This window comes from Trichoderma reesei (assembly GCF_000167675.1).
Source record: "Trichoderma reesei QM6a unplaced genomic scaffold TRIREscaffold_30, whole genome shotgun sequence".
NCBI lineage: Eukaryota > Fungi > Ascomycota > Sordariomycetes > Hypocreales > Hypocreaceae > Trichoderma > Trichoderma reesei.
In genome coordinates this window covers 1-24,741 of record NW_006711177.1, presented here as the reverse complement: position 1 = coordinate 24,741, position 24,741 = coordinate 1, and the positions used below count along the sequence as shown (strand labels likewise).

At 48.5% G+C, this 24,741-nt stretch overlaps 8 protein-coding genes across 8 annotated transcripts; 5 read left to right on the top strand and 3 right to left on the bottom strand.

The window, feature by feature from the left end:
- Positions 1–869: 869 nt before the first annotated feature.
- TRIREDRAFT_69700 (glycoside hydrolase family 89) lies at positions 870–3,288 on the top strand (the record flags this gene model as incomplete). Its single annotated transcript, XM_006969268.1, has 3 exons — positions 870–1,135; positions 1,206–1,354; positions 1,415–3,288. The coding sequence occupies 3 exons, from the start codon at positions 870–872 to the stop codon at positions 3,286–3,288; spliced, it is 2,289 nt and encodes a 762-aa protein (XP_006969330.1).
- An 839-nt stretch (positions 3,289–4,127) lies between these two features.
- Positions 4,128–5,953, top strand: TRIREDRAFT_69840 (uncharacterized protein; the record flags this gene model as incomplete). The annotated part of the gene is made up of 5 exons (XM_006969267.1): positions 4,128–4,374; positions 4,464–4,853; positions 4,911–4,979; positions 5,695–5,776; positions 5,839–5,953. 5 exons carry the CDS (start codon positions 4,128–4,130, stop codon positions 5,951–5,953), a joined length of 903 nt encoding a protein of 300 aa, XP_006969329.1.
- A 774-nt stretch (positions 5,954–6,727) lies between these two features.
- TRIREDRAFT_69771 (uncharacterized protein) lies at positions 6,728–8,250 on the top strand (the record flags this gene model as incomplete). Its single annotated transcript, XM_006969266.1, has 4 exons — positions 6,728–6,881; positions 6,964–7,070; positions 7,142–7,725; positions 7,821–8,250. The coding sequence occupies 4 exons, from the start codon at positions 6,728–6,730 to the stop codon at positions 8,248–8,250; spliced, it is 1,275 nt and encodes a 424-aa protein (XP_006969328.1).
- A 494-nt stretch (positions 8,251–8,744) lies between these two features.
- TRIREDRAFT_124001 (uncharacterized protein) lies at positions 8,745–10,275 on the bottom strand (the record flags this gene model as incomplete). Its single annotated transcript, XM_006969232.1, has 2 exons — positions 9,777–10,275; positions 8,745–9,723 (listed from the first exon to the last, which is right to left on the bottom strand). The coding sequence occupies exons 1-2, from the start codon at positions 10,250–10,252 to the stop codon at positions 8,745–8,747; spliced, it is 1,455 nt and encodes a 484-aa protein (XP_006969294.1). The 5' UTR covers positions 10,253–10,275.
- A 2,039-nt stretch (positions 10,276–12,314) lies between these two features.
- TRIREDRAFT_111865 (uncharacterized protein) lies at positions 12,315–13,271 on the top strand (the record flags this gene model as incomplete). The annotated part of the gene is made up of 1 exon (XM_006969265.1): positions 12,315–13,271. One exon carries the CDS (start codon positions 12,315–12,317, stop codon positions 13,269–13,271), a length of 957 nt encoding a protein of 318 aa, XP_006969327.1.
- Positions 13,272–14,411: 1,140 nt separating this feature from the next.
- TRIREDRAFT_124000 (uncharacterized protein) lies at positions 14,412–16,019 on the bottom strand (the record flags this gene model as incomplete). Its single annotated transcript, XM_006969231.1, has 1 exon — positions 14,412–16,019. One exon carries the CDS (start codon positions 16,017–16,019, stop codon positions 14,412–14,414), a length of 1,608 nt encoding a protein of 535 aa, XP_006969293.1.
- A 517-nt stretch (positions 16,020–16,536) lies between these two features.
- Positions 16,537–17,406, top strand: TRIREDRAFT_111863 (uncharacterized protein; the record flags this gene model as incomplete). The annotated part of the gene is made up of 1 exon (XM_006969264.1): positions 16,537–17,406. One exon carries the CDS (start codon positions 16,537–16,539, stop codon positions 17,404–17,406), a length of 870 nt encoding a protein of 289 aa, XP_006969326.1.
- A 639-nt stretch (positions 17,407–18,045) lies between these two features.
- Positions 18,046–22,888, bottom strand: TRIREDRAFT_123999 (uncharacterized protein; the record flags this gene model as incomplete). Its single annotated transcript, XM_006969230.1, has 11 exons — positions 18,046–18,449; positions 18,482–18,593; positions 18,684–18,874; positions 19,316–19,395; positions 19,459–19,548; positions 19,604–19,959; positions 20,037–20,452; positions 20,573–20,695; positions 20,804–21,342; positions 21,405–22,386; positions 22,456–22,888. The coding sequence occupies 11 exons, from the start codon at positions 22,886–22,888 to the stop codon at positions 18,046–18,048; spliced, it is 3,726 nt and encodes a 1,241-aa protein (XP_006969292.1).
- Positions 22,889–24,741: the final 1,853 nt, after the last annotated feature.

Sequence of the window (24,741 nt, the reverse complement as noted above, 5' to 3'; positions counted from 1 at the left end):
CTTGAAGCCTTGTTAAGCTCATTGTGCGTGAGTACATGTGAGTGGGCCTCTAAACATAGCGGTTCCGGCGTCCATGTTCGTCCACTGTAGATTCCTAACGGCGGGCATGTCTCCCAGCAACGTGAGTAACTCTGTCTGACCAGAAAACGTATTCCGTTCCGGCCAAGCTTTGATTCTCTTGCCCGATTGAAGCTTCGCATAGAACAATTGCGGAGCTCAATACCTCTAGGGTATTTTAGGAGCTTCCACATGGAAGTAAGGTACCTTACCTTTGCGGAATACCTAGGTACCTTAGGTAGGTAGGCGATCGGTTCTGAGAGGCACTGCAACACTCGGCGCGAAGCGAGACCGAGTTCCGCTCAATGTCAGTGTCAGCGGTGTGTTCGGAACCTGTTTGCGCCGTCGTCCACGGAAAGTTGATATATCGATTATGCAAAGTGGAGGACATTTTGAAGCGTTATCGCGTGCCATATTCTTGAAAAGACTTTGAACAAAGACTAGGTCGTGCGCAAGGGGTCTAACAAACAATCTCCCGCACGGCTATCTTGTGTTAAATTCAAGTTTTAAGAAATACGAGCAATGGGTGATGGGCTTTCTATGCGGAGATTTTGAAACGAAGCACATTCTGCTTTCTGATGACTTATCACCACATGGAGATCGATGATCGGCGGGGGCGAGAAAGTATGGAGATGGGATTCGTTAATGCAACCATACCCCTCAACGATTGCATTCCTTCAAGATTGACTCTCGCTTTCTTAAAAGACATCGACCCCCAGACGAACGACTGCCATATAACCCAACGAGCCCCCATACCAAACTTACCATGGCAGCCCGTTGTTAGGAGCATCATTAGTTCACTCTTAGGAGCCATGAGGCTATTCAACACCAACGCCTTTGCCGGCCTGGTGACTATCTCGGCAGCAGCTATAACGACTTCTGCGTCTATAGCCTCTGCAACATGTTCAACTGCCGGCATAGAAGCTCTTGTAAGGAGACGACTACCGCAGCACGAACATTCATTTACTTTCTCCTTATCTGCAAACAAAGAGTCGGGTTTGGAGAGCTACGCTGTCACTACTACACATGATGGCAAATTCCGAGTAGAGGGTACATCGCTGAGTTCCATTTTATACGGGTGAGACCACTTTTGTCCTGTCAAAGCCGCTGTGTTCAATTGGCCGACTGTTGACGTGTGCCACGACAAGCCTTCATTCCTACCTCTTCGACGTTGTTCATGTCGACATCTGGTGGTACGCCGGCAGCCAGCTCGAAGATGCACCCCTGGTTCTGCCAAAGCTGTTCTTACCCTTGAATGGATCAAGCGTCGTACCTTATCGTTACGACTTCAACACAGGTAGGAACGGGCCACAAATGGTATCAAGTTGGGCCCTTTTATAACTCCTGGTTGTTCTAGTCACTACCTCTTATACAGCCGCGTTCTGGACCTGGAAAGATTGGGAACTACAACTGGATTGGATGGCTCTGCGTGGAATCAATATGGCACCAGCTTGGATTGGGATTGAGAAGATCCTCATCGAGGTCTTTCAAGAGGCCGGTTTCTCAGATGACGACATTGCTGACTTTTTCACTGGCCCTGCTTTTCTTGCTTGGAACCACTTTGGAAATCTACAAGGGTCGTGGTCCAGCAGTCTGCCGTTCGAATGGGTTGATGACCAATTTGCTCTGCAGAAAAAGATTGTCAAACGCATGGTTGAGCTAGGTATAACACCTATCCTGCCAGCATTTCCAGGCTTCGTTCCTCGAGCAGCACCTCGCGTGCTGCCTGATGCTCGGCTACTTCACAGTATCCAATGGGCTGGCTTTCCAGAAATCTTCACTGAAGACACTTTCCTTGACCCTGTCGATCCTCTTTTTGCACAAATGCAGCGGAGCTTCATCACCAAGCAGAAACAGGCATATGGGAATGTTACCAACTTTTACACACTTGACCAGTTCAACGAGATGATACCCCCGTCAGGCGATGTGGCTTACCTCCGGAATGTGAGCTCAAACACATGGAAAGCACTCAAGTCGGCAGACCCCAATGCTATATGGGTTTTCCAAGCTTGGCTATTTGCGCAAAACACAACTTTCTGGACGAACGAGCGTATTGAAGCCTATCTCGGCGGCGTCACCGCCGATAGCGATATGCTCATCTTGGACATTTGGTCAGAATCAATGCCACAGTGGCAGCGCGCGCAATCGTATTATGGCAAACCTTGGATATGGTGCGAGTTGCAGAACTACGGGGCCACGATCAATTTATATGGCCAGATACAGAACGTGACCAACAGCCCTATTTTGGCTCTGCAAGAGTCAACATCTCTTTCTGGATTTGGCCTCTCCATGGAGGGTCAACAGAACAACGAGATCGTTTATGATCTTCTCCTCGCTCAGGCCTGGAGCAGTGAGCCTCTCGACACGGAGGCCTATTTCCACAACTGGGCTTCTGCGCGATATTCGAGCGATCAGCGACCGGGGTTCATCCATGATGCATGGGAGACTGTTCGTACTACCGTATACGACAATACCAATCTTACTCTGATGCCATCAGTGCCAAAGTCCATCATTGAGCTTGTCCCAAGGACGAGCAATATGGCTGACATTACTGGAATTCTGGGTACTAAGCTTCCGTATGATCCAGCTGTTATGGTAAGCGCGTGGAAACAGCTCTATCATGCTGGGTTGCAAGACACGTCGCTCTTCAACAACTCGGCATACCAGTACGATCTTGTTGATTGGACGCGTCAGGTACTGGCTAATGCATTTATCCCCATCTACAAGAACATTGTCGATATCTATTACAATTCGAATCAAACGGCCGGAAGCCGGATCCAGCGATTGAAGGCTCAAGGCCAGCAAGTGACCAAACTACTCCTCTCGCTCGACCTTGTTCTCTCCTCGAACAGAAACTTTCGCCTTTCCACTTGGTTGTCGGCAGCGCGTTCTTCTGCTCCCAGTCCAGCATATGTGGACTCCTTTGAGTATGAAGCACGCAATCAGATTACTCTATGGGGGCCTTCAGGCCAACTCATTGATTACGCTTCGAAAGCATGGTCTGGGCTGATGAAGACATACCATCTAAAACGGTGGCAGATGTTTGTCGAATATCTCACTGTGACAGAGCCGGACAAGTACAACCAAACGGAATTCGAACAGCAACTATTGATTTGGGAGCTATCATGGGTCAACGACACTGGATGTCAATCTGAGGAGCCGCACGAAGAAGTGGATATACAGGAGATTATCGCCAGAACCGTAGATCAATGGATGGATTTATTTACATAGTTTCAAACAACGGCGCATCGCAGCACTCCGCCAGCTACTGCTCGGAAGAGATATTGGAGGAATACGCCTTGACAATGGCGGAGGAAGGAGGTTATGGATCATTTTGACTTTATATAGGTAATAGGTTTGGCTGACCACGATCCCAATGACCGTGCGAGTACCGATATATTAATACCTACGGTAGCATATTGATGGAGGACTTGGTGCAAATTCCTTGTCACGCTGATATGGTCTGATGGGGCAGCTTTGTCTTGTGTGTGTTACTTTATTTGACGAAGTCGAAGCATTTGTAGAATTAACTTGCCAGTTGTGACGCAAAATCTCAGGTGCAAGTAATTCTTGACCCTGAATAGAATCATATTTGCCTAGGTAAGGTACGCAACTGTGACAATTGCTTGCTAAATATTCTTATACCAGAATGAAATACCCGCATCGAGGAAATATCTCTCATTCATCCACTTGAGCTAACACATTCCTTTCGATGCCAACAGTGGCCTCTTTCAGACGTCTCTTTTTATCCTGCCGATTCTCGTTAAAATGATATTGTATTGCCTGAAGCACAGCATTATGTAACGTTGCCGAACATTTGGGGGTGGCGCGGACTAATTGGGGGCTACTCGGAAGAACAGGCAGCTTCTTCACCATTCAGTGCTAGCAGCTGCGACAACCGCGCGCATCAAGGCGAAGTCGGCATCATCAGCGGAGCAGTAGGCTCATGAGGTGGTTCTCCACACTATATCAAGGGCTGAACATGACATAGCTCACCCGGGCTTTGTTGACTTTGACGCATTGCCACCAAGAGGGAATCAACTTCAACACCTATTGAGGAGCTACTCGATATGGCCGAAGGCATTGAGCACGGCGTGTTCCGACGCAACAACACACTGCCCCCAGCGAACAATGGAGTCATGTCTCTCTTCTCCCTGATCGGCAAGACGGCAATCATCTCAGGTGCGGGGGGAGGCATTGGCCTGGCGGCGGCAAGAGCCTTTGCTGAAGCCGGGGCCAATGTCGCCATTTGGTACAACAGAAACAGCGAGGCTATCGAGAAGGCGGCAACTATTGAGAGACTATACAACGTCAAATGTAATGTGATGCGGCCTCAAGTCTTTGCGTGGTCCTTTATCGAAGAAATGATAGCTATAGACTTCGTGAACTAATGCGGAATGGAACAGGTAGAGCGTACAAAGTCGATGTCACATCTCATGAGGAAGTCGACGCAGCGGTAGACAAAGTCATTGGCGAATTCAATGGTCGCCTTGACATCTTCGTCGCCAATTCGGGCACCTCCTGGGGAGATGAGGCTTTCATCGATGCAGATATCGGCAGATATCATAATCTAATGAAGATCAACACCGATGGTGTCGTTTACTGCGCGCGCGCCGCTGGAAGACACTTTCGCCGACAGAAGCTGCAAGGCACAACGTCCGACGGAGCGAAGTTGACCAATTTCACAAGCGGCAGCTTTATTGCAACCGCAAGTATGTCTGGACATATCGTGAATATTCCCCGGCGCCAGGCGGCGTACAATGCCTCCAAGGCGCATGTTATCCAGCTGTGTAAGTGTGCTTGTTCCCGTCCAAGTCATGTTTGTTCTTGTGCTAACCTGGCACCCAACTCAGGCAAATCCCTTGCTATTGAATGGCTCGGGTTTGCCCGTGTGAACAGCGTCTCCCCTGGATTTGTCAAAAGTAATCCTATTTGAACCGTAGCATATTCCTATTTGAACCGTAGTGGTCCGTGTCCATACTAAAATCATTACGCTTACACCACCAGTCCTAGAGCTGCACACCCACTTATAGTGTAAGCTGCTGGTATATCCTGTAGCCCGCATAACAACACCATAAACGACAGTATCGCGATCTCTAATACGTAGACCCTTTGCCTTTATTATCATAACCGTCATCACCCTAGGGCTAAAGCAATAACTGCAGCAGCAGCAGCACCAGCAGCAGCAGCACCAGCACCAGCAGCAGCACCAGCAGCAGCACCAGCAGCAGCAGCACCAGCACCAGCAGCACCAGCAGCACCAGCAGCACCAGCAGCACCAGCAGCACCAGCAGCACCAGCAGCACCAGCAGCACCAGCAGCACCAGCAGCACCAGCAGAGGCAGCAGCAGAGGCAATAGCAGCAGAGGTAGCAGCAGCAGGGCCTCCTTACAGTTATCTGTAGGTTCCAAGTTGCAGCCAGCTACCTACCTACGCAGAGATCAGGAGCAAGCCGGCGATAGTTAAAAGCTAATGCCGCTGCTGTCCCTTCTGGTGATATCTCCTTAACGGTAATGACCGCCAGTGTGCTATACTGTATTTTGCTGTGCGGGCGTGGACCTTATCACTTGGGGGTGTCTCTCTAGCTGTTGCACAGACCACTACGGTTCAAATAGGAATATGCTACGGTTCAAATAGGATTACTCTTTGTCAACACCGGCCTGTCGGGGGCGGTAGCTGAAGAGACGATGAATTCGATCAAAGATAAGATTCCAATGGGGTAAGTAACTGGGACGAAGTATGTACCTTTGTCAAGATGAGAAGCTGATCCAACTGTGTTAGGCGCTTTGCGGAGACGGTCGAGATGCAGGGCATCTACCTCTACTTGGCCTCCGATGCTTCTTCCTACGCGACTGGGGCTGACTTCATCGTAGATGGCGGCTATACAGCTCCATAGCCATATATCGCTTAAACGATCAGCTGCGATGAGATGCCACTCCTACTCAGACTGCGATGATGCTTTCTGATCGACACTAGGCAAGGCATCTTTGCAGCATGTCATGAGAGCTCAGTAGACGAGGATAGCCATGGTATCTCAATCCTTGTTTTGACTTATCCGAAACGGACGGAAAGATGTTGTCACGAAACAGAAATGCGGCTGGCCGCTTGGTTGGCAGTGACGAACACGGTTATTGTGGCGAATAGAATGATGCGTCCCCTCTCAGGAATATCACTCATCTTGCACGATGCGCCAGAGCGTCTCTAGTTCGAAATAGCTTTTCGGCCCTAAAAAGGGAAGAAAGAGTAAGAGACAAAGAAACAGACGTATCTGTGCGCCGCTACTCGGTCGAGTCTTGTCGAGGAGCAGATCAATGAACTTGACTTATTAAGCGTGGCTCATAGCGAGGCTCTCTACGCAGGGAGATCCTCTGCGGTGTGTGGGCGGTCCAAAGCCTGTAATTGTCGCCGAGAGGATGAGAAAGCTGAGCAGCTATTTACCGGGCAACCCTCGCATTTATGCAGGGCACAACTCCGCGGAGACGAACGAGCCGTGGTCGACCAATTTGGACCTCCCGTATTCTCAAAGGGCGCGAATGTCAGGCAGCACCCCCATTTGTCGAAGGTGACTCAACGCTCAGCGACCGATCGTGCTGCACCATGTATATTCCCTTCATTCTTGAACATCCCAAAAGTGAGCAGGTAAAGCAGCGGAATGGATGGCAAGCATCAAATGTCAGAGTCTACTACGGAGGTGCGCCCAGAGCCGCCCAATCCTGATGAGAAACCCGGTGACTCTCAGCCGTTCCCAGACGGAGGCTTGCGGGCGTGGTCCGTCGTTTTAGGCGCCTTTTTCGGACTCTTCGTCAGCTTTGGGTGGACAAATTGTACGTCGCCTCCCCGTCATTCACCAGGTTTAGACGAGCAATGCAAGTTGCAGCTAATGATGACATGAGAAACCTCTCAAAGGTGTCGGCGTGTTCCAAGAATATTACGAAACACACCAGCTCGCCTCATTCTCACCAAGTACGGTATCTTGGATTCCAGCGGTCTCCATGTTCACCATTTTCCTTGCGGTATGTCGGGACGCAAAGATTGACCTTGAGAAGCAGTCTGCTAAGTCTACGTCTCTCTCACCTGGCCATAGGGACCCTTTGTTGGCCAGTTATTTGATCATGATGGTCCTCGAACTCTCCTGCTACTCGGCAGCATCGTGCATGTTCTTGGCCTCATGATGGCGTCCATCTCATCCAAGTACTACCACTTTCTGCTCTCTCAATCTATTTGCAGCCCAATCGGCGCGGCTATGGTCCTATATCCTTCGTTCGGCTGTATCACGACATGGTTCCAAAGGAAACGTGCCCTCGCAATGGGCATCGCCGCCAGTGGATCTAGCCTGGGCGGAGTCGTAATGCCCATTATGGTGAACCAACTGATACCTACCATTGGCTTTGGCTGGACAATGCGAGCATGTGCATTTCTGATGCTCGGCCTTCTCATCATAACTAACTTGACCGTTCGATCACGCCTTCGGCCGCAGCCTAAAAACTTTGGAATCGCCGCCTTCTTCACAACCTTCAGAGATCCTCCCTTTCTCCTGCTGGCTCTAGCTGCATTCTTCTACTTCATGGGGATGTTCATACCAATAACCTTTATGGTGACATATGGGAGAAGTAGAGGCATGTCAACGGAGCTGTCTCGGTATTTAGTTGCCATGTTTAATGCCGCAAGGTATGTACCTTTTTACCATAACGTCCAGTATTGAACAGTGGACGATCGATAAAGTGTCCTTTGGTTGAAGCTAACAGATCCTAACTCATTTTCAGCGGCATCGGCCGCATCCTGCCGGGATATATAGCGGACAAAGTGGGAAATTACAACGTGTCTTTCTGTGCGTCTTTGTTGTCAACCATCTTGGTCTTTGGCGTATGGCTACCTGGACATTCCCATGAGACGGCCATGGTCTTTGCGGCCATGTTTGGCCTCAGCACGGGGACCTATACGGCTATAAGCCCGGCACTCGTGGCACAAATATCGGATATACGGGAGATTGGCCTCAGATCGGGTGCCATGTACGGAACTATGTCTGTAGCCGCTCTGGCGGGGAGCCCGATCGGAGGTGCTCTTATCACTGCCGCCGGAGGAGGATATTGGAAACTGCAGGTCTTTACTGGAATCATGGTTGCCATTGGAAGTGCCTTTTATGGTGCCTCCAAACTGTACATAGCGAAAGGCAAAGTCTGGACCAAGGTTTAGTAGGCGATATGTGCCGAGACTGACTGTTCTAGATTCAAGTTCATGAGCAATTGCTGAACTCATTGTTCCTTTATTTCAGTCTATTGCTTATCCAACGTGTTTCCCTGGTTATTGAAGACATTTAACCGCCTTACTTCGTCTCGGCTGTGATCAAGCTTTTATATAAAGAGCCGTTATTGAGTACGAATACTTGAGCCATCAGATGGAGCACGAGGCTCGCGAACACTCAGATACAGTATAGAACTCTCTCGCAATAGACACAAAGACTACCTCAGGACAGGGCATGGTCAAATAGTAGTGCCCCATAAACACAGCTTAGTCTCATGGACACAGCAAAGACTCGGTTGCACACCGCCCAACAGCCTTTGCAGCATCAATACGCGCTTCGTATTCTGTACCTGGACCTGTTCTCGTAGTCACTGCGGCTCACGAGCTCTTTCTGCCGTGTCTCTCGGTAAAATCAAATCTTTGAGGCGACGACCTGAACAGTACTTTCAGGGATCTTCGAAAAATATCACTTGCACTGTGATATCGTCTCTCATATAACGGCTCATTGGCGTAGTCACGGTCATTGCGCCGCAAAAGAGCCCTCTCCTCCTCCCCCCAAGAGCGTTCTTGACCAAGCACACAGCCGCATTGTCGAGATCTTCAATAGCAAAATACTCAGGAGTAGCCTTGTAGCTCAGGAATCCTTCATCATCCAGCGTATGCCCAGTCAGTCTGGTGTTATCCACCTCTTCTGGCCTTCCTTTCCGGCGAGCTGCAAGCCAGCGTGAGACGCAAGTTACCGCATCTTCGTTAGACATGACGTCCCATAAGCCATCGGAGGCGAGAATAACAAAGTCTGAAGACTCGACCCTCCGGACTGTTGTCTCTGGTGAAGCAGTCATATAAGGAGGTGTCTTGGACTTTGGACGAGGGGCGCTCCCGTAGAAATTGGACTGCAGATACTTGATGAACTCATTGGTCCACTTCCATCGATGATCTCCAAATCCTCGTGTCACAGCAATTCCCATGAGTCTCCCGGTCTTGGCATCGAGGATATCATTGCTCTCCCCCGGGTGCTCAGCAATCAGTCTCTTCACCTCATCTTCATTAAACCCGGTCTGATCTTTGCTGAGTGCTTCCGCCGTGAATGCTTCAGTAGCCGCAGACCAAGATCCCAAGACAGCTCGCGAATCGCCTGTAACAGCTGTCCTCAAGACAGATGACTTCGGCTCGTATATCGTAAGCAACGCGCAGGAACCTGCGAAGGCCGGAGCTAAAGCAGCAATAGCCTCAGCAGAGCCCGGTTCATGGCTTGCTTCTGCTGCGTTTCGAGCGTTTGCCATGATGCGATCATCAAGACTTGTAAAAGCCCTCTTGATCGCGGCGTTGACCACATCCTCCGAGCTCGTGGACGATACCTTTCCGAGCGAAGTGGACACGTACGGAATCAGCGCTTCTTTTAGGACCTTTGATGTTGCCCAGCCACTGCAAACGTGTGTCAGCATCGAATCCCTCACCGGGCCCGGGGACTTGCCTACGCATGGCCATCCATGATACCAGCATACAAGGTCCTCTCGCCTTGAATTCCGCCCCCAACAGCCATGGACCATTCATCTTCCACGGGGTCGTTACTGGCAACTCGGACGATGTCAAGACGGCCTTGCTTCCCATCTGCACTGTCAAAGACAAACGACTGAGCCTGCTCCCGCAATTTTGCGTTTGCAGAGTCCAGATCTAGCGCTTTGACTGGAGACGTTACGGAGATATCTTCCTCTGAAGCAACTGCTTTGACGATGGGAACTTGAAGCCTTGTGTCGCCGGCCAACTTGCTGCTGAGCCAGTAGACCCCCCCTCCAGCTGCAATTACGGTGCCCACTCCCCAGACCACCCTTGTGCCCGATTGCGATGGTGATGGCCTGGGCGCTGATGACGTGGAGTACAAATGGCGTCCGACCACCAGTTGCCTCCGAAGCTGGGCCTTGGCAGCTATGCGAACAGCGGAGAAGTAGCCCATGGCGATGCGCTTGACAATAGACACCTTAGGCAGGTCGTCGCAAAGCGGTCGTTCAGGTCAAGATGTATTGAAAGGAAGCACCCCGCAATCCCAGGAAAGGCGCAAGCGTAACTCTCCTGAAAGGAACCCAGTGTTGGCTGGGCAACGGTGAATACGCGTTGGAGGAGACGAAGTCGCCGATAGGCAGCATACCTACCTACCTAGGTAAGTCATATTTGGGCAGTACTAACTAGTAGGTATGAGATTCACAGCGTACCTACCTATCTTATCAGTAGCAATAAGGATATATCAAGTAAGGTCAGGTAGCATTGGGGTACCTAAGGTAGTGGTGGCATGCACTTCGTACCCACGAACTGGTGCAGGTAGTGAAATGCGTGTATGGGGCGGCATCGTAGACTTCGAGATGTCTAGAGACCTAGTGCTTTCTCGGATACCTCTATGGCATCGCAATTCTAGGTACCTACTTACACACACTCGCGTTGTGGAAATTTGGGTAGATGGGGGGAGGACTCGTTCGTGCCGATTAAACTAGGAGACGTCTGAAATCATATTATGTTATATCTAGGAGCCAATACGACATTCGATTCGAGCCTTTCAACGCGATTTGGGCGATTCGTCTCCCCTGCGCTTTCTGGCTGTTGCTCGGTACCTACTTCAGGACGATGTTAACCACCTTCTCTACCTAGGTACTTAGCCTTGCTGGTCATCCAGCCGTGTTGCGAGTCGCTTTCCTTGTTATGCACCTGAGGGTTTTCGAGTTGATACAAACCGTCTTTGTCGAGCAACAACCATGGCAAGGATGCGTTTGACAGAGTATAACGGCAATACAGGCTTGCTGGCACACTTGGTGTATTACTCTAGCCTATAGTTGAGTGGTTGTATTAGATAGGTTAGTGATTGAGTGGTTGATGTATATGTCAAAAGCCGTATAGTCAATCCTTTTGCTTGACATGGACATGACACGTTCCACGCCCATTTGTAGTGAAAGGTCTGAAATGCTGTTTAATCATTATCTCGGTAAGCTATGCTGTCCTGACACCCACAACCGCACCTGAACGGCTATGTGTTCAGATGTCAATTGGGAGATGGATTCTTATCCGTCCTGAGATTGTTGTTTTACCATTGCTGGCCGAATTTTCCACTCTATGGGTATATGTCCAGCATCGATATCGACGTTCGTTTTAGACTGGTAGTAGTGTAGCCAATATGATGCGTAGCTGCCGCTACGGAGTGTTTTTATTATGCCAAGCTTCGAAGGTCCTGCCATGAGACCCGTCACGTCTCCTGGGCGTTCGGAACCAGAAGTCTTCTTACCACCCTTGGCGGCATAAGTTTCAATGGACATGGAACTAGACCAGGATGCCACCAGCAACACGAGTTGGTCTTTTCGCCATGCTGGTCAAGAATACCAACTGTACTACCACCGCTCTTCTCTTTTCTTGATTTCATTCCTTTAGTAACCTACTGGTGACATTGGCTCGGCTTCATCATGGAAACTGAATGGTGCTGTAAGAATCAGCCGATACTTCCAATGGTAAACTCCACCAAAGCGAGAGGTCGTGCCGTCTCCGAGAACCCCCTCAGCAAATCTGTGCTCAGATGGCTGGTCACCACAGAGATTGTCGTACTCGGGTGCTCATGTCCTCTTCTTCACTCCTTTTAGGATACAAGTTCCCCAATATTAGTTCATAAAGAGCTAAAGATACAAATCGATGCTCGTATCCTCTGCAGAAACCCCACAGTTTCCCCCAATGTGGTATGTTCATTCAAGCATGGACCGAGACCGGCCAGCTGAGCCCTCTTTGGCCTCGGTCTGAAGCTGTAGGAAAGAGGAAAAAAATCCTTCTCTGGTAAGCGCTAAAGGACTCACCGAACGGCAACTTCGTATTACAGAAGATGAGTAGCTGAACGCGGAGGAATTAGGATAGTGGAGCGACATTCCCGTGTCTATAAATTGCACCTCCTCAGCATCTCTTGTGACTGCAATAGTCTGTCCCAGGCCATCACTCTCGACTGAAAACCTCTTATTCCGTCGCTACCTCACATACTGAAGGTTGTCAGGATGCACTTTTCCTACCTCGCTACGACAGCCCTTGTGTCCCGAGCCCTGGCTGCGCCACCCAAATGGAACACTCCAACTCTGCAACATTGGCTATACAGTAGTCAAGTCGACGAACAGTCCCTAGACCTACTGGATCGACCTGACATTGTTGGAATCCAAGCCCTATATAGCTGGAGGTCTCTTGAGCCAGCTGAGAGTCACTACAACTTTACCGTCATCAAAAATGATTACGACAAAGTAATGGCCAAAGGCAAGAAATTTTGGATACAGCTCCAAGATAGAACCTTCAGCGCGGGTAACGATCCTGTCCCAAAGTATATGCACACTCCTTACTACAACAACGGAAGTGCACCTTCCTGCGACGGTGACTCTTGTGACACCGACTTCGAGGTTACTGGATGGGTAGCGCAGCAATGGAACCTGAGAGTCCGCCAGCGCTATCAAGCTCTTCTGAGTGCATTGGCCAAGGACTTTGATGGCAAAATTACTGGTCTCAATCTGGCAGAGACGTCGATTGCGGTGGATGAAGACGCGAACAATTACACCAACGAGGGCTACTTTTTGGGAGAGCTGGAAAACGCTGGGCACGCGGCCAGGGTCTTCAAAAGGAGCTATGCCGTGCAGTACGTCAACTTCTGGCCTGATGGCTGGAACAATACCAACAACCGCTTCGAGGACTCGTTCAACTATTACGCGAAGCACGGAGTCGGAGTCGGTGGGCCTGACTTGATCCCAAACAAGCCAGGACAGGAGGCGAACTCGTATGTCTATATTCCAAAGTTTCACGGCACAGTCCCCATAGCGGTTGTAGCGGTTCAAGAGAAGGACTTGGAGGAGATCAACCAAGAGACTGGGCAGCCTTTCACGAAGGACGAGTTTGTGGATTTTGCGGTTAATGAGCTGCATGTTGATATCATCTTCTGGGCACTTGCGACACCTTGGCTGCAAAGTAGCTGATTGCAATTTGCTGTCTGCTGGCGGGTTCCCATCGTTTCATCAACATTGAGGCTCTTGGTGTGAGTTGAACTCTCCAACACAGTATATTAATTAGGTAGCGCAGAGGTGTCTTAATTATGAAGTTCTGACTTGTACCTGTCCTTGAAATCTCTTGAATCTAATAATGTGACCGTTTTCGGCGAGAGGCTCCTGGCATGCAGGATCTGACAAGCTTGCTCCTTGTGGAAAAGGAGAACGAGTCCCCTTGCTGATGATCAAAGTTACCGTCCCAAATGGATAGACCCATCACCTACGATGAGGCCAGCCTAATCGAACAATGCCCAGACCACACCCGACCAACGACCAGAGGTTGCTCGCGTAGGCTCCCCGCCAGACCGTCGCTCCAATCATCATTGACAGGGGCTGAGCGTAGCAAGAACACCACATGAGAGATGGGGTATTAATCTGTACTCTTAATCTACCTACTCAGAGGTGATGCTTCCCTCTGTTTCTCTTATGTTATGATTCATATATCTCAGTAAGTAGTTTCATAGTCTCCCGGAAACACCGTTCTATTGACCTGCCATCGAATCCTGTGCCCCTGTTACCAGCGTAACTGTCGCCTCAAATTCCGGTGGGAGGGTGCCGCTGTCCTTCAGACTAGCCACAATTGTCATCTGGACCAGCTTCGGATAAAGCCGTGAGGCCCAGTTCAGGCAAGCCTTTTGTTCAAAGATGTTGTACGCAGAAATGGCACAGGTGGTCCCGGCGATAAATGACTGCCCGGTGGGATCTCCCCGATGAGCGGCTTGAACAGGCGGGCAGCGCCATCACGAGAAGCAATATCTGCGTGGCTGCAATCTGGGCAAGGCCTGCTTGCAGTGGCGTGAACTCAGAGCTGCATTGTGCCACTACCGATTCTCGGACGGGGAGTATGGGCTGAACAGCAAAACGACAGTTTATCTACAGACCGCTATAACTTATTTCCAAAAGCAATGGAGAAGCAACGCTAACCCATAAGACAAGTAAACTCGGACTACAGACACCTTGAGGGCTTAATTGCTAGAAGGCAGTCGTGAGAAGGGTCGAGCATGGCTGATATCGGTTGCAAAGTGCCATGTACAGTCTCGCAAAGTTTGGTGCGGTTCGTTTGAGAGGTGATTAGGTATGATCGGGAGATAGCAGCCTTACTCTCCTAGGCCGCGTGAAGGACTGATGTATCCTCTCCATTCGCTTTCGCTTCCTACTCGACTCGATTGCTTGAGCTCGCGCAAGCACAGGTTGCCAGATCACATCTGCAAGCAATGCTTCGGCGCCTGGTCGGTCAGCAGGCTCCCAGGCGAGCATTTTCCGCAGTAATGTGGCGAATGGCCCCTTGAAATTGCGCTTCTTGGTCTGAGCATCAATGTTCTTTTGTAGGCTATGGTAAGACTCCCTGGTCACCTTGACGCCACTGGGGAGCTGAAAGTAAGCGGAAAGCCAAGAGGCAGCAAGCGCCCAGATGTCAGCTTTTGCTCTGTCCTCAGACACTTGGCACCAGATCTCCGGGGCAACACATATGCTCGGATTTGGCGTAGCCGTCTGTTTCATGCAAAGTGAAATAACCGCCTTTTTAGGCACGGAGCGATCTGCCGTCGGTGAGGGTTGGATACTCGGCAGTACAAACAGCGAGTCCGGTCGAATGTTTCCATGTATAATACCCTGTCGATGAAGCTCGGCGAGCCCAACAAGAGTCTGGTAGAAGAAAAGGAGACGAGTTTTGGGTTGAACTTCAGCCCAAGGCATATTAAGAAAGGTGTATTTGGCTAGGGGCATGGAATAAAATAGTTGATGGCAGTGATCGGATGTCTCGTTTTCGCTGAAATGACATGGGGGCGATGTATCATGGCCGCACCAAGTGTCGATGATGCCGAGGACGCCCTGCTCCGATTTGCCGGAATACTGAGAGACGACCTGGAGGCGATCAAGGATATGCTCTCTTGTCCGAGAGTTCACTTGTAGCTCCTTCACTGCAACTGGCTGCCCCGTGATGATATGGACGCCTGCCATTACCGACGTATTTGGAATCCTTTGGTGTAGCCAAACGTTCCAGGAGGTCTCAGGGTGGGATGTGGGCATGAAGTTGAGCAGTTGAGAGGGTGGGGAACCATTATAGCAGCAATAGAGATTCTTGTCCAGCTGCGCTATAATTTGATCGCGGTCTTCTTCTGTGGTGACAAATTCCAAAGCAAAGCGGTATTCGCCGAAACGAAGAAGATTTCGCTTCCTTCTAAGGACGCACGTGCTTTGATGCGCCATCACATCCAGTATCAGATCCTCGTCACCAACGTCACCCTGTTCGTAGATGATGGGTCGACCAGAAATCGACCTGAGCAGCAAGACGCCGGATTGAGGATGGAAATGGACCATGGCGTGCATGTCCTTGATGAACCTGCGGACTGCTGCAGAGCTGGGCGTCCTCCCCGGCGGACACAGTAGAATATCTGGTTGACGGTGGCGGCACAAGCGCTTTTCGATCATGGCCGGAGATGGACCGGCTCCAATGCTCCATCTGAACTCCTCGGGTCTGGCCTCATCGCATGGAAGTTTGATCGATAACCGATACCCAATCTCGTTCTCGTCGCTCTTGAGGGTTGGGGGGGATGATCTGCACTGGATGGTCTCGAGCAGGTGAACGGCGGCCTCGTTGACAGCAGAAAACACGGCGAACTCAACACTGCTGGCGGCATTGGCCGGCGCACTATCGGAAGCGGCCGTGGAATCCGTCATGAGCAGGTCTGCGCGACAAGGACGAAGAGAACGGCCACGGTCTTTGACTCGTAACGAAGCCGAGAGAGGCTGGTGGAGAGGCTGGCGTAGAGATGGCGGTAATTCGTCACTTAGAGACACGTCCAGAGGCTTCAAGAGGCGGGCGGCAGTCGAGCTTGAGAGATGGAAAGGGGGGGCAGCGAAGTGTCTGCTTCATAGAAATTCGATGAGGCGACGAGGCGAGGATCCCAGAGCAAGCCCGGATGATTGCGCTTTGCACCACGATTGTATGCTGTGCTCAACTCCGGCGCGACAGCACAGGGATGTTCGATGCCTCTCACGAGGTCACGTGGCACGATCGCCAGATTGGCTGCGGTGTGCCGTGCCACCCTCCGCCAAAACACAACAAAGAGCTTGCATCTGCCTTCCAAATTGTCGTCTTCAAGGCGCCAGCAAACGCGAAACCTCATCGGCCACGTTGTCGTTGTCTTTTTCACATACCTAGATATACTGCAGCGCCCATCACCTCAGCGCCACCATGTCCAAGAGGAAATTGAGCGACCCGCTCCCACCGCCCAAAAGGGCCAGATTAACCCAGCCTCACGATATGCTCGACTCCAAGCCCTCGCTGACGAAAGATGCACGACGAGAGAAACGCAAGAGGAGCGAACCTCTGTCGACGAATCCCCACGAAGGGCCGAAATCAAAACGACCTAGGACGAGCGCAGGTTCAAGCGATGCCACAACAATATCACTTGATATATCCACAGAGCCATGGCCGAGCATCGAAGACGTGTCAGAGGAAGAAGAGGTCCCGACCTTTACAAGCGAAGAAACAGCAGCTTCCCGCGAGTCATCTTTCGATCGATGGCCAAGCATCCCGTACGAGCCAAAGCCATCGGAGGAAATGGATCAGGAGGTCCTGGCCTTCCAGATAGCGGGTGAATCGGCCATGGCGGGATACGTATGCGAGTACGAGTATATCGACATGCTTCTCCAAGGCACAATGCCCAGTCCAGAGCCGTCAGATGGCGATGCGGGCGAACGCGAAGCGTTTAGACACACGATCGCCGACGAGATCATCCCTCCGGCCCGACGTTCTACACTAAAACCACGCGCAACGCCGTCTCCTACACTTCCTAAAGCGTCTCCGCGCCGAAGGAGAAGCGTAACCCCCTATCGGCGAACCGAAAAGTGCAGCTCACTTCCATCTTGCGAGGAAGAGCCTCAGCAGCAAGGGCGCAAGGACAAGAAAAACAACCGGCGCCAGCGACAAAAGGAGACACCTTCACCGGCTATGGAGAAGTTTCTACAGTCCAAACGGTCCTCCCGACGAGCCCCCGCAGGCCAGCTGTGGTGCCTAGACGAAAAGGGCAGGGCATGCGATATTCAGAGCAGCAGACGGTGATAAGTGCAGAGGGAACTCAATGTCCAAGCACCAGTTGGCTGGAGGACATACCCGTTAACCCGGCAGGGCTGGGGGCAGCGGGCAGTCCACCAGTGTGACAAACTGGTAGCGCATCTTGATGGACGGCGGCAGCATCATCCTTTGGCATGGTCGTTAATCTGACAGGGTCAGAGGCAGCGGCGAAGTCATGTTTGGTTGCGGTCGAGGTTCTCCTGATGCAGCTAGTTCCAGAGACATGGTCGTTATCCTGGCAGGGCCGGGTGCAGCGACGAAGTCTCGGATGGCTTGTGAGGTTGGATTCTCATGTCGATCGATATGAGCATTGCATGGAGCACGGCGTTTTGTTATTTTTTCTGGCTTAGGTGGGATGATACCTCGGCGCATTTGATGATTAGCCCGCATGTTGATGGGCTCGAGATGTCCTGCATACTGTTGTTGTTTGCTGATTCTACCATATGATACCACTTGCTCGTTTCTATACACCTGTATATCCAGCTGGCTCGCCTTGCGAACCCTTTTTAGCGGCCATTCTTCACGGGCAATCTCACCAGATAATGGCTCTTTTATATACTCGTTTATGAGGTGCAATGGCTACCAGTATCCAGGTACTACCTACCTCATAGAGGCCCTTCATCTCCATCAGTTGCCCAAAGCCAGATACTCTTTGCTGAACGGGTAGTCGATCAGTCCCTCAGGAGCACCCACCTTACAAAATGTGCTCCGATCGTAGGGGTTCAACTTAAGGCCTCTCGTAATGCGAAACGGCAGGTCGGGGTTCGGGACATATCGCCTACCAAAGGCGACTACAATATCTCTGGCCGAGTTTCTTTCAACCAGCTCAAGCGCCGTCGCCGGCAGGTAGCCTCCTGTCGCGATAACGGCCTTTTCCCAGACAGCCCACGCCCAGTCCAGTGTCTCGGTGCCATCCGTGTAATCAACGCCTGAAACGCGAGACCCAATGAGGTTCAGATGCCCGATGCCAATGTCGTTGACACGCTTGATGAGGTCGGTAAACTGGGGAATGGGATTTCCATCCGCATGCCCTGAAAATCGGACCAGGGGCTGGGCTTTATACCAACACATTCTGCGCAAACGGCATCGGAGACGGCCTGTGCAATCTCTACGACAAGGCGATGTCTGTTCTCGATACTTCCGCCATACTCATCGGTTCGCTTGTTACTCACATCCTAAATGAATTGGTCGAGAAGGTAGCCATTGGCAGCGTAGAGCTCAATGCCATCGAAATCAGCTCGCATGGCATTCTGAGCAGCCCGAACGTAATCTTCGATCGTGCTCTTGATGTCCTCCGCCGTCATCTCCTCCGGGGTTGCGCCTCCCTCAAAGGGAATGGCGCTGGGGTCATTGATCATGAACCCGTCCTCTTCCGCAGCCAAAGGCTGGGCAGCTCTTCCGGATGCCATGAGCTGGAGATACGTGAAACCACCTTTTTGGCGAACTGCTTCATCACCTGCCAATCAACGGAGATGCTAGGTCGAGATTACGAACCTTGATATGAGGAAAAGGCGATCATTACTTTGCGCATTCCCAAGTGATTGCTACAAGACAACCTCACGATTTCGAGATAAGTGGTGCGACATTTTATATATACATGATAGAAACAAGCACACAATCTAGGGTGGCGCACGGCAATTTCCGAATGTGTTCACACAATGTGAGAGCAAAGGCACCAGTACATTGTTCCCAGTCGTTCACGGCATATCTTATGAAGCCAGTTTTAGACTTTGATGACTGCTGAGCCTAGTTATGCTCAACTGAGTCACGTATGATGTTGGAGTATATTAGCCTCATCTGTAAGGCAGCCAATGGACAGAGTCTCCTCTGGCTGCTTGGAAGTGCCTTTGCTTTGACTTGACTCCATTGCAGTATGAAGCTCAATGGCGTCACTTACTGGCAGGCGTTGGCGTCATGTTACGTCTCGGCTTGCCATTATTCTCATATAGAGTAACAGTGGTAGTCTTCATGATAGAACTTTGAGACAAAGAAGTCATAACCAAGATATGTCAATCTCCATAAGCAACTCTTGTGTCTTACCAACACAAGTTTCCGGGCTTATACACGGACAAAGATATAACATCATGCTGGTCGCCTTTAGGATTCTTCTGTATCTTTTTATTCTTCAACCTGCTCTAGAGTCAGTAACAACGTTTCCGTGGATATTGCTTGCTCTTGTACATACATCACTGCGATTTCGTCACGCTGCTGGTTTGTCACGAGCTTTCTTGTGAATCGGTGAGGCTCCCAGGACTCGGCCAGCTCTCGGCTTATTTCCCATGCTTGATATGGGTCTCTCGGGTACGTTGGCCCAGCATAATCCGGAGCAAAGGCAAATAAAGGCCAGTGAACAAGTGGGGAAGATGCTTGCCATTTGCGATTCCGGGTGTAGCTCGGCATCAGATGCTCTATAAATCCGTGAAGCTGCTTCTCGACTAGATGGTCAAAGGGCGTTTTCCCATGGATGTCTTCGTAGAACATAACATGAGGGGCCCTTTCGATAACGGGACGAATGAGCTGATCCATCGATGAAGATGATACCTGGGTGAGAGTGCCTCATGAGCCAGCTGCGCAAAGATGACGATAAGAGTGGCGTGGACAAGGAGAAAAAGACGTACAACGTGAAGAAGCGTATGACCTCTACCGTCTAACCGTTCCAACACCGCTAAATTAGAAACATTCAGCAGAGTTGTGAACAGCCCGTTCGCTGCAGGTCTAGTATGAATCCAACGTGCGAGAGGCGTCAGGCCCCCGGGGCTCTCGTCACAGCGCTGCTCCAGAAGCTGGTGCAGCACAGATCTATCCACGGACTGGAGGAAAGACGAGAGCTTTTCGGGCTCCTGAATATAGCCTTGGCCTGGGCTAAGCAATAGAAGATGAAGCATATTGCGCCCGAATGAGTCGGTGGCAAATGGGCTAACTCCCGCTTCTAGAAGAAGATGAAGAACATCAATTCTTTGGTGTAGAGCTGCCGTTAACAGGGGCGTCCACCCATCGATCGACTGGACTTCGAGGAGATCCGGATGAGTCGATACTAGGAAGTTGACGAGATTAATGTTTCGCGAAAGTATTGCGCAATGCAGAACAAGGTTCTCTAACACAGAATGGTCACTGATGAATACATCATTGGAGATAGAGCCTGAGCAGGACTTACTTCGCTTGTCCATCCACTTCTCTACCGCATCCAAAAACTCTGCTCGGGAAGCGTCAGGGCCGGCTTTACGGCTCGAGAAATCGGCTGTCTCTGCAAAGCGCTTGTATGCCGCCATTGCTCTATCTGGATTTAAAAAGAAGCGCACCATGTCCATGTTCCCGGACCACGCTGACTGAAGCAGAGGCGATAGCTGGTGGAGTCTGTCCAGGTGGCTTTTCCCCTTCAGCCTACCTTGACTCACCACATGGCGAAACGGTGCACCAGTTGCCTTGATGTATTCTTCAAAGGCTTCAGGCCAGTCGCCATGTTCAACAAGGGCCCACGCATGCCGTGTCTGGCGTTCAATGTCGCTTTGCTCACGGGGAAATGAAGATTCCATTTCGATGGAAAACCTCAGCATATCCATGTCTTTACGTTTCTCCCCAGCAAAACAGCTGTGACTGTCCGCAACAATTCTTTTCGCGGTCACCGTGGAATTGACTTGAGACGAGGCCTTCTTGATGCTGTCCGCAGAATGGTTATCGTCGGCCAGTTCATTGAAGAGATCAGATGGCTGATTATTCGGAAAGTCGATGTGCTGAATTGTGGCAATTTGAACGATAGTGCGGGCTAGATCGTAGTGTTTGTTCTCGACTGCAAGGAGAAAGGGGCCCTGTGAATACCCAGATACGTCCGATATCGCAATAGGAGACAACTCTTGGTCAAAACCCCATGAGCTTAAGGTCAGGTCTTTTACCAACGCAATGTTGCCATCACGGCAAGCTGCCAACCTGAAGAGCGCCATGTCAACTCAGGCGTTCCGATACGAACGGACTGTAGAGATACAACTTACAGTGCTTGGCGACCACTTTCCACCGAACGGATTTTCGTTGGGTCGATATCCTGCGAAGAAAGTAGCGGCTGAGTGTTCGTCTCAATAGGTGGCGGATGTAATTGGATTCTCTCGGGGAATTTTTGAGAGATCGGTCCTAGAGGTTCTTGCAAGTTTAGTCCAGCAGATGTTTGAGCCCCCAAGGATATCAGGTTCGCCTCAGCTTCTTGGTACGCCTTTATAAGCTCTGCTACTGCATTCTGCTTCCCAACGCGCTGCTCAGCCTCTTCTGGTGTCCCTCTTATCTCGTAGTAGACGCTCTCATCATCGATATTCCAGCTACGAAGCTCGATGAGTTTTGACTTGACAATATCCAAGACTGTGCGGCATTCACGTTGATGCAACATGTAGCGAGCTTGGTGTTCCGTCAGCTGAGTATTTGGATCGACCCCACGATCAAGCAGTTCCATCACCAGCCGTGGCATCTCGAACAGAGCGGCGCTCAGGATTGGCTGCCAATAGTCAGCCTGGGCTATCTCAAGGCTTTTCTTTCTAAATGGGCTGGAATCTGCCTGAATCTCAAGAGGAGACTTAAAATCCAGATGTGGCGGTGCTCCATATAATAGCAGCTTAAAGGCAGTGTCTTCCAGTCCGAGATTGATCACGCCTGTCAACGCACACTGACATCTCATGGAATCAATCCAAAGACCTTTAGTAATTGCACTTTTGAAGTTCTCAGCGTCGAGCTCCGCGAAGATATCCAGTGCGTCCTCATCCCGCTTCATGATCATGAAAAACAGAGACTCTGTTACTGTGTGTGATGAGGTGTCAAGTACACTTGCGCCGTGTCCGAGCAGCAGCTTCAGAAGAGAACGACAGACGACCCGCGGATGCTGAAGCGCCGCCTCAAGCACATGGACAGTCCGTGTTCCTTTGTGAATGTCCGCACGGCCGACAACAATGTTGGGGTTTGCGTGATACCTCGTCAATAGCATCTCTGCCACTTCAACATGTGCTAAATGTACTCATCAGCGAAACTCCTGCACACCTGAGCATTCCAAGGTAATCTTACCCAAAGCAACTGCAATATAGAGTGGTGACAGCTTAAACTTGTGAGTCAGAGAATCCACATGAATGGTCGAATCGGCATTATCGCTAGCTGCCGTCCTTTCAACGGCTTTGCCTTTGTCCTCGCTTGCTCGTTGGTTCAACTCGACAGCATCCATAACTGCACGCAAAACATCAATATCGCCCCTCTTGGCAGCCAGATGGACTACCGCTTCGCCTTGCCCAGTCCATGCGTCCAAACTCGCGTTATGCTCGATCAGGAGCTGACATATATCTGCTGTTCCTGCAAGCACGGCTAGATGGAGGGCCGTTCGACCAGCAGTGTCTCGAGCATCGACCTCGACTTGCTTTCGGCTTAGAACCTCTTCAAGACTGACCAGATCTGCCCGAGAAACAAGCTCGAAAAGGGTCGAGGCTTGCGAATTCGTCTCAGTCATAGTCACCTGTTTCTTAGCAGACAGCCTAGTGACTGGACAGAAATGGACTTGTTGATTGGCATTGGTTGATAAGGCAAAGCAGAACAACGATTAAGCGAGCGTGAATCGCGACTTAGGCGGTTCTTATAGCATGTGTCACATGACACATCTATATATAGAGTCCTACAGGGGACAGCAGATAGTAATAGAAGCAAGCTTTATTACTAGACTAATGCTATAACTAGTAGCAATTAGATATCTAATTAAATAGCTATAAAATAAATTTTTAATTACTAGTATTAGTATATATATAACAGGCACTAGGATAATAATTATTTTAAAATTAATCTTATATAATAAATAATAGCTAATAGTAATATAATAATACTATAGCCTTTATTACCTTAAATAGGCTTTAAATCTTAATAAATTAACTATAAAACTTTATTACTACTAGCTATTTAAATAACACTATCCTCTTTTAAGCTAATAGGCTTATGCTTAATAAATTTTATTACTAATTTTACTTTAATATAATAAATATTTATAACTACCCTTTTATATAGCTAAAAAACACTTATAGCTTTAATACCTTTATATATTAATAGTATATCTGCATTTTTTAATTAATACCTAACTTTATTTTATTAAAATATATAAAAAATACTAAATATATATTTAATATAAAAATAAATACTATAAATAATAACTTTATATTATTAATTCTTTATTTTTTTAATATATATATTATTAATATACTTATATGCTTACTAAATATATTTAATATAGCTAACCCTTTTATTAAAAATGCTAATATAGCTAACCCTTTTATTAAAAATACTAATTTATAAAACACTCCTACCTTAAATAATACTTTAATATTTATAAAAGTTTTTTAATAAAATAAAAAGGCAGTTATAATTAATATAATACTAATCTTAAATACTATATAAAACCTAACTATCCCCTTAATATTAAACTTTACCCTTCTTTAACTATCCCCTTTATAAAGCAGCTCCCCTTTTATCCTTAATACCTTAATATATATCCTTAATAATTAGCTATATAAACTTAAGTTTATAAATAGTATTAATAATAATAATATAGTTAATAAACTAGGCTAAAAGAAATAAAACTTTAATAACTAAAACCTACTAGGAATTAACTTAAATGCATTTATAATAATAGTAAATATTACTATACTTTAAGCTTATATAATATAAAGCCTTTAATATTAATAATTAGTAATACTGCTTATAATAACCTCTTAGCCTTTTTACTTATAAAATATTAAGTACTTTAACCTAAATATAATTAACTTAACTAGTATTAAAATTATCTTTAATAAAGATATAGTTTATATATATATATACTCCTTTACTAATAGGCTTAAATACCTTATATTTATATAAGGTAAAGTAATAGTTTATAAAATATAAACTATATATTTTTATAGCAGTGCACTTATTTAATATATATAATACCTATTTAATATAAATAAAGCCCTTTTATAAATAGTAATAGTTAATATAATTTATTAAAAACTTATTAATAAATTTAAAAAACCTATAGCTAATATATTAAACTAGGTTAAGAATATAAAGTATACTCTACTTAATGCCTTTTATAAAAGAGATATATATTTATTTATTTATAACTTATTATAAATTATAAAGTTAGCTAACTTTAGTAATTAAGGACAGCTTACTATAGTTTACTAAAGTATTTAATACTAATAGTTTTCTTACCTAACTGTAAAATAAAAAGAACACTATATATACTATAGTAAATAACACTTTTAAACATAGACCGTTAAAAATAATAATATACTTCAGCTGTGTCTATGATGTTAAGCATTCTCTTACCCGCCTCTC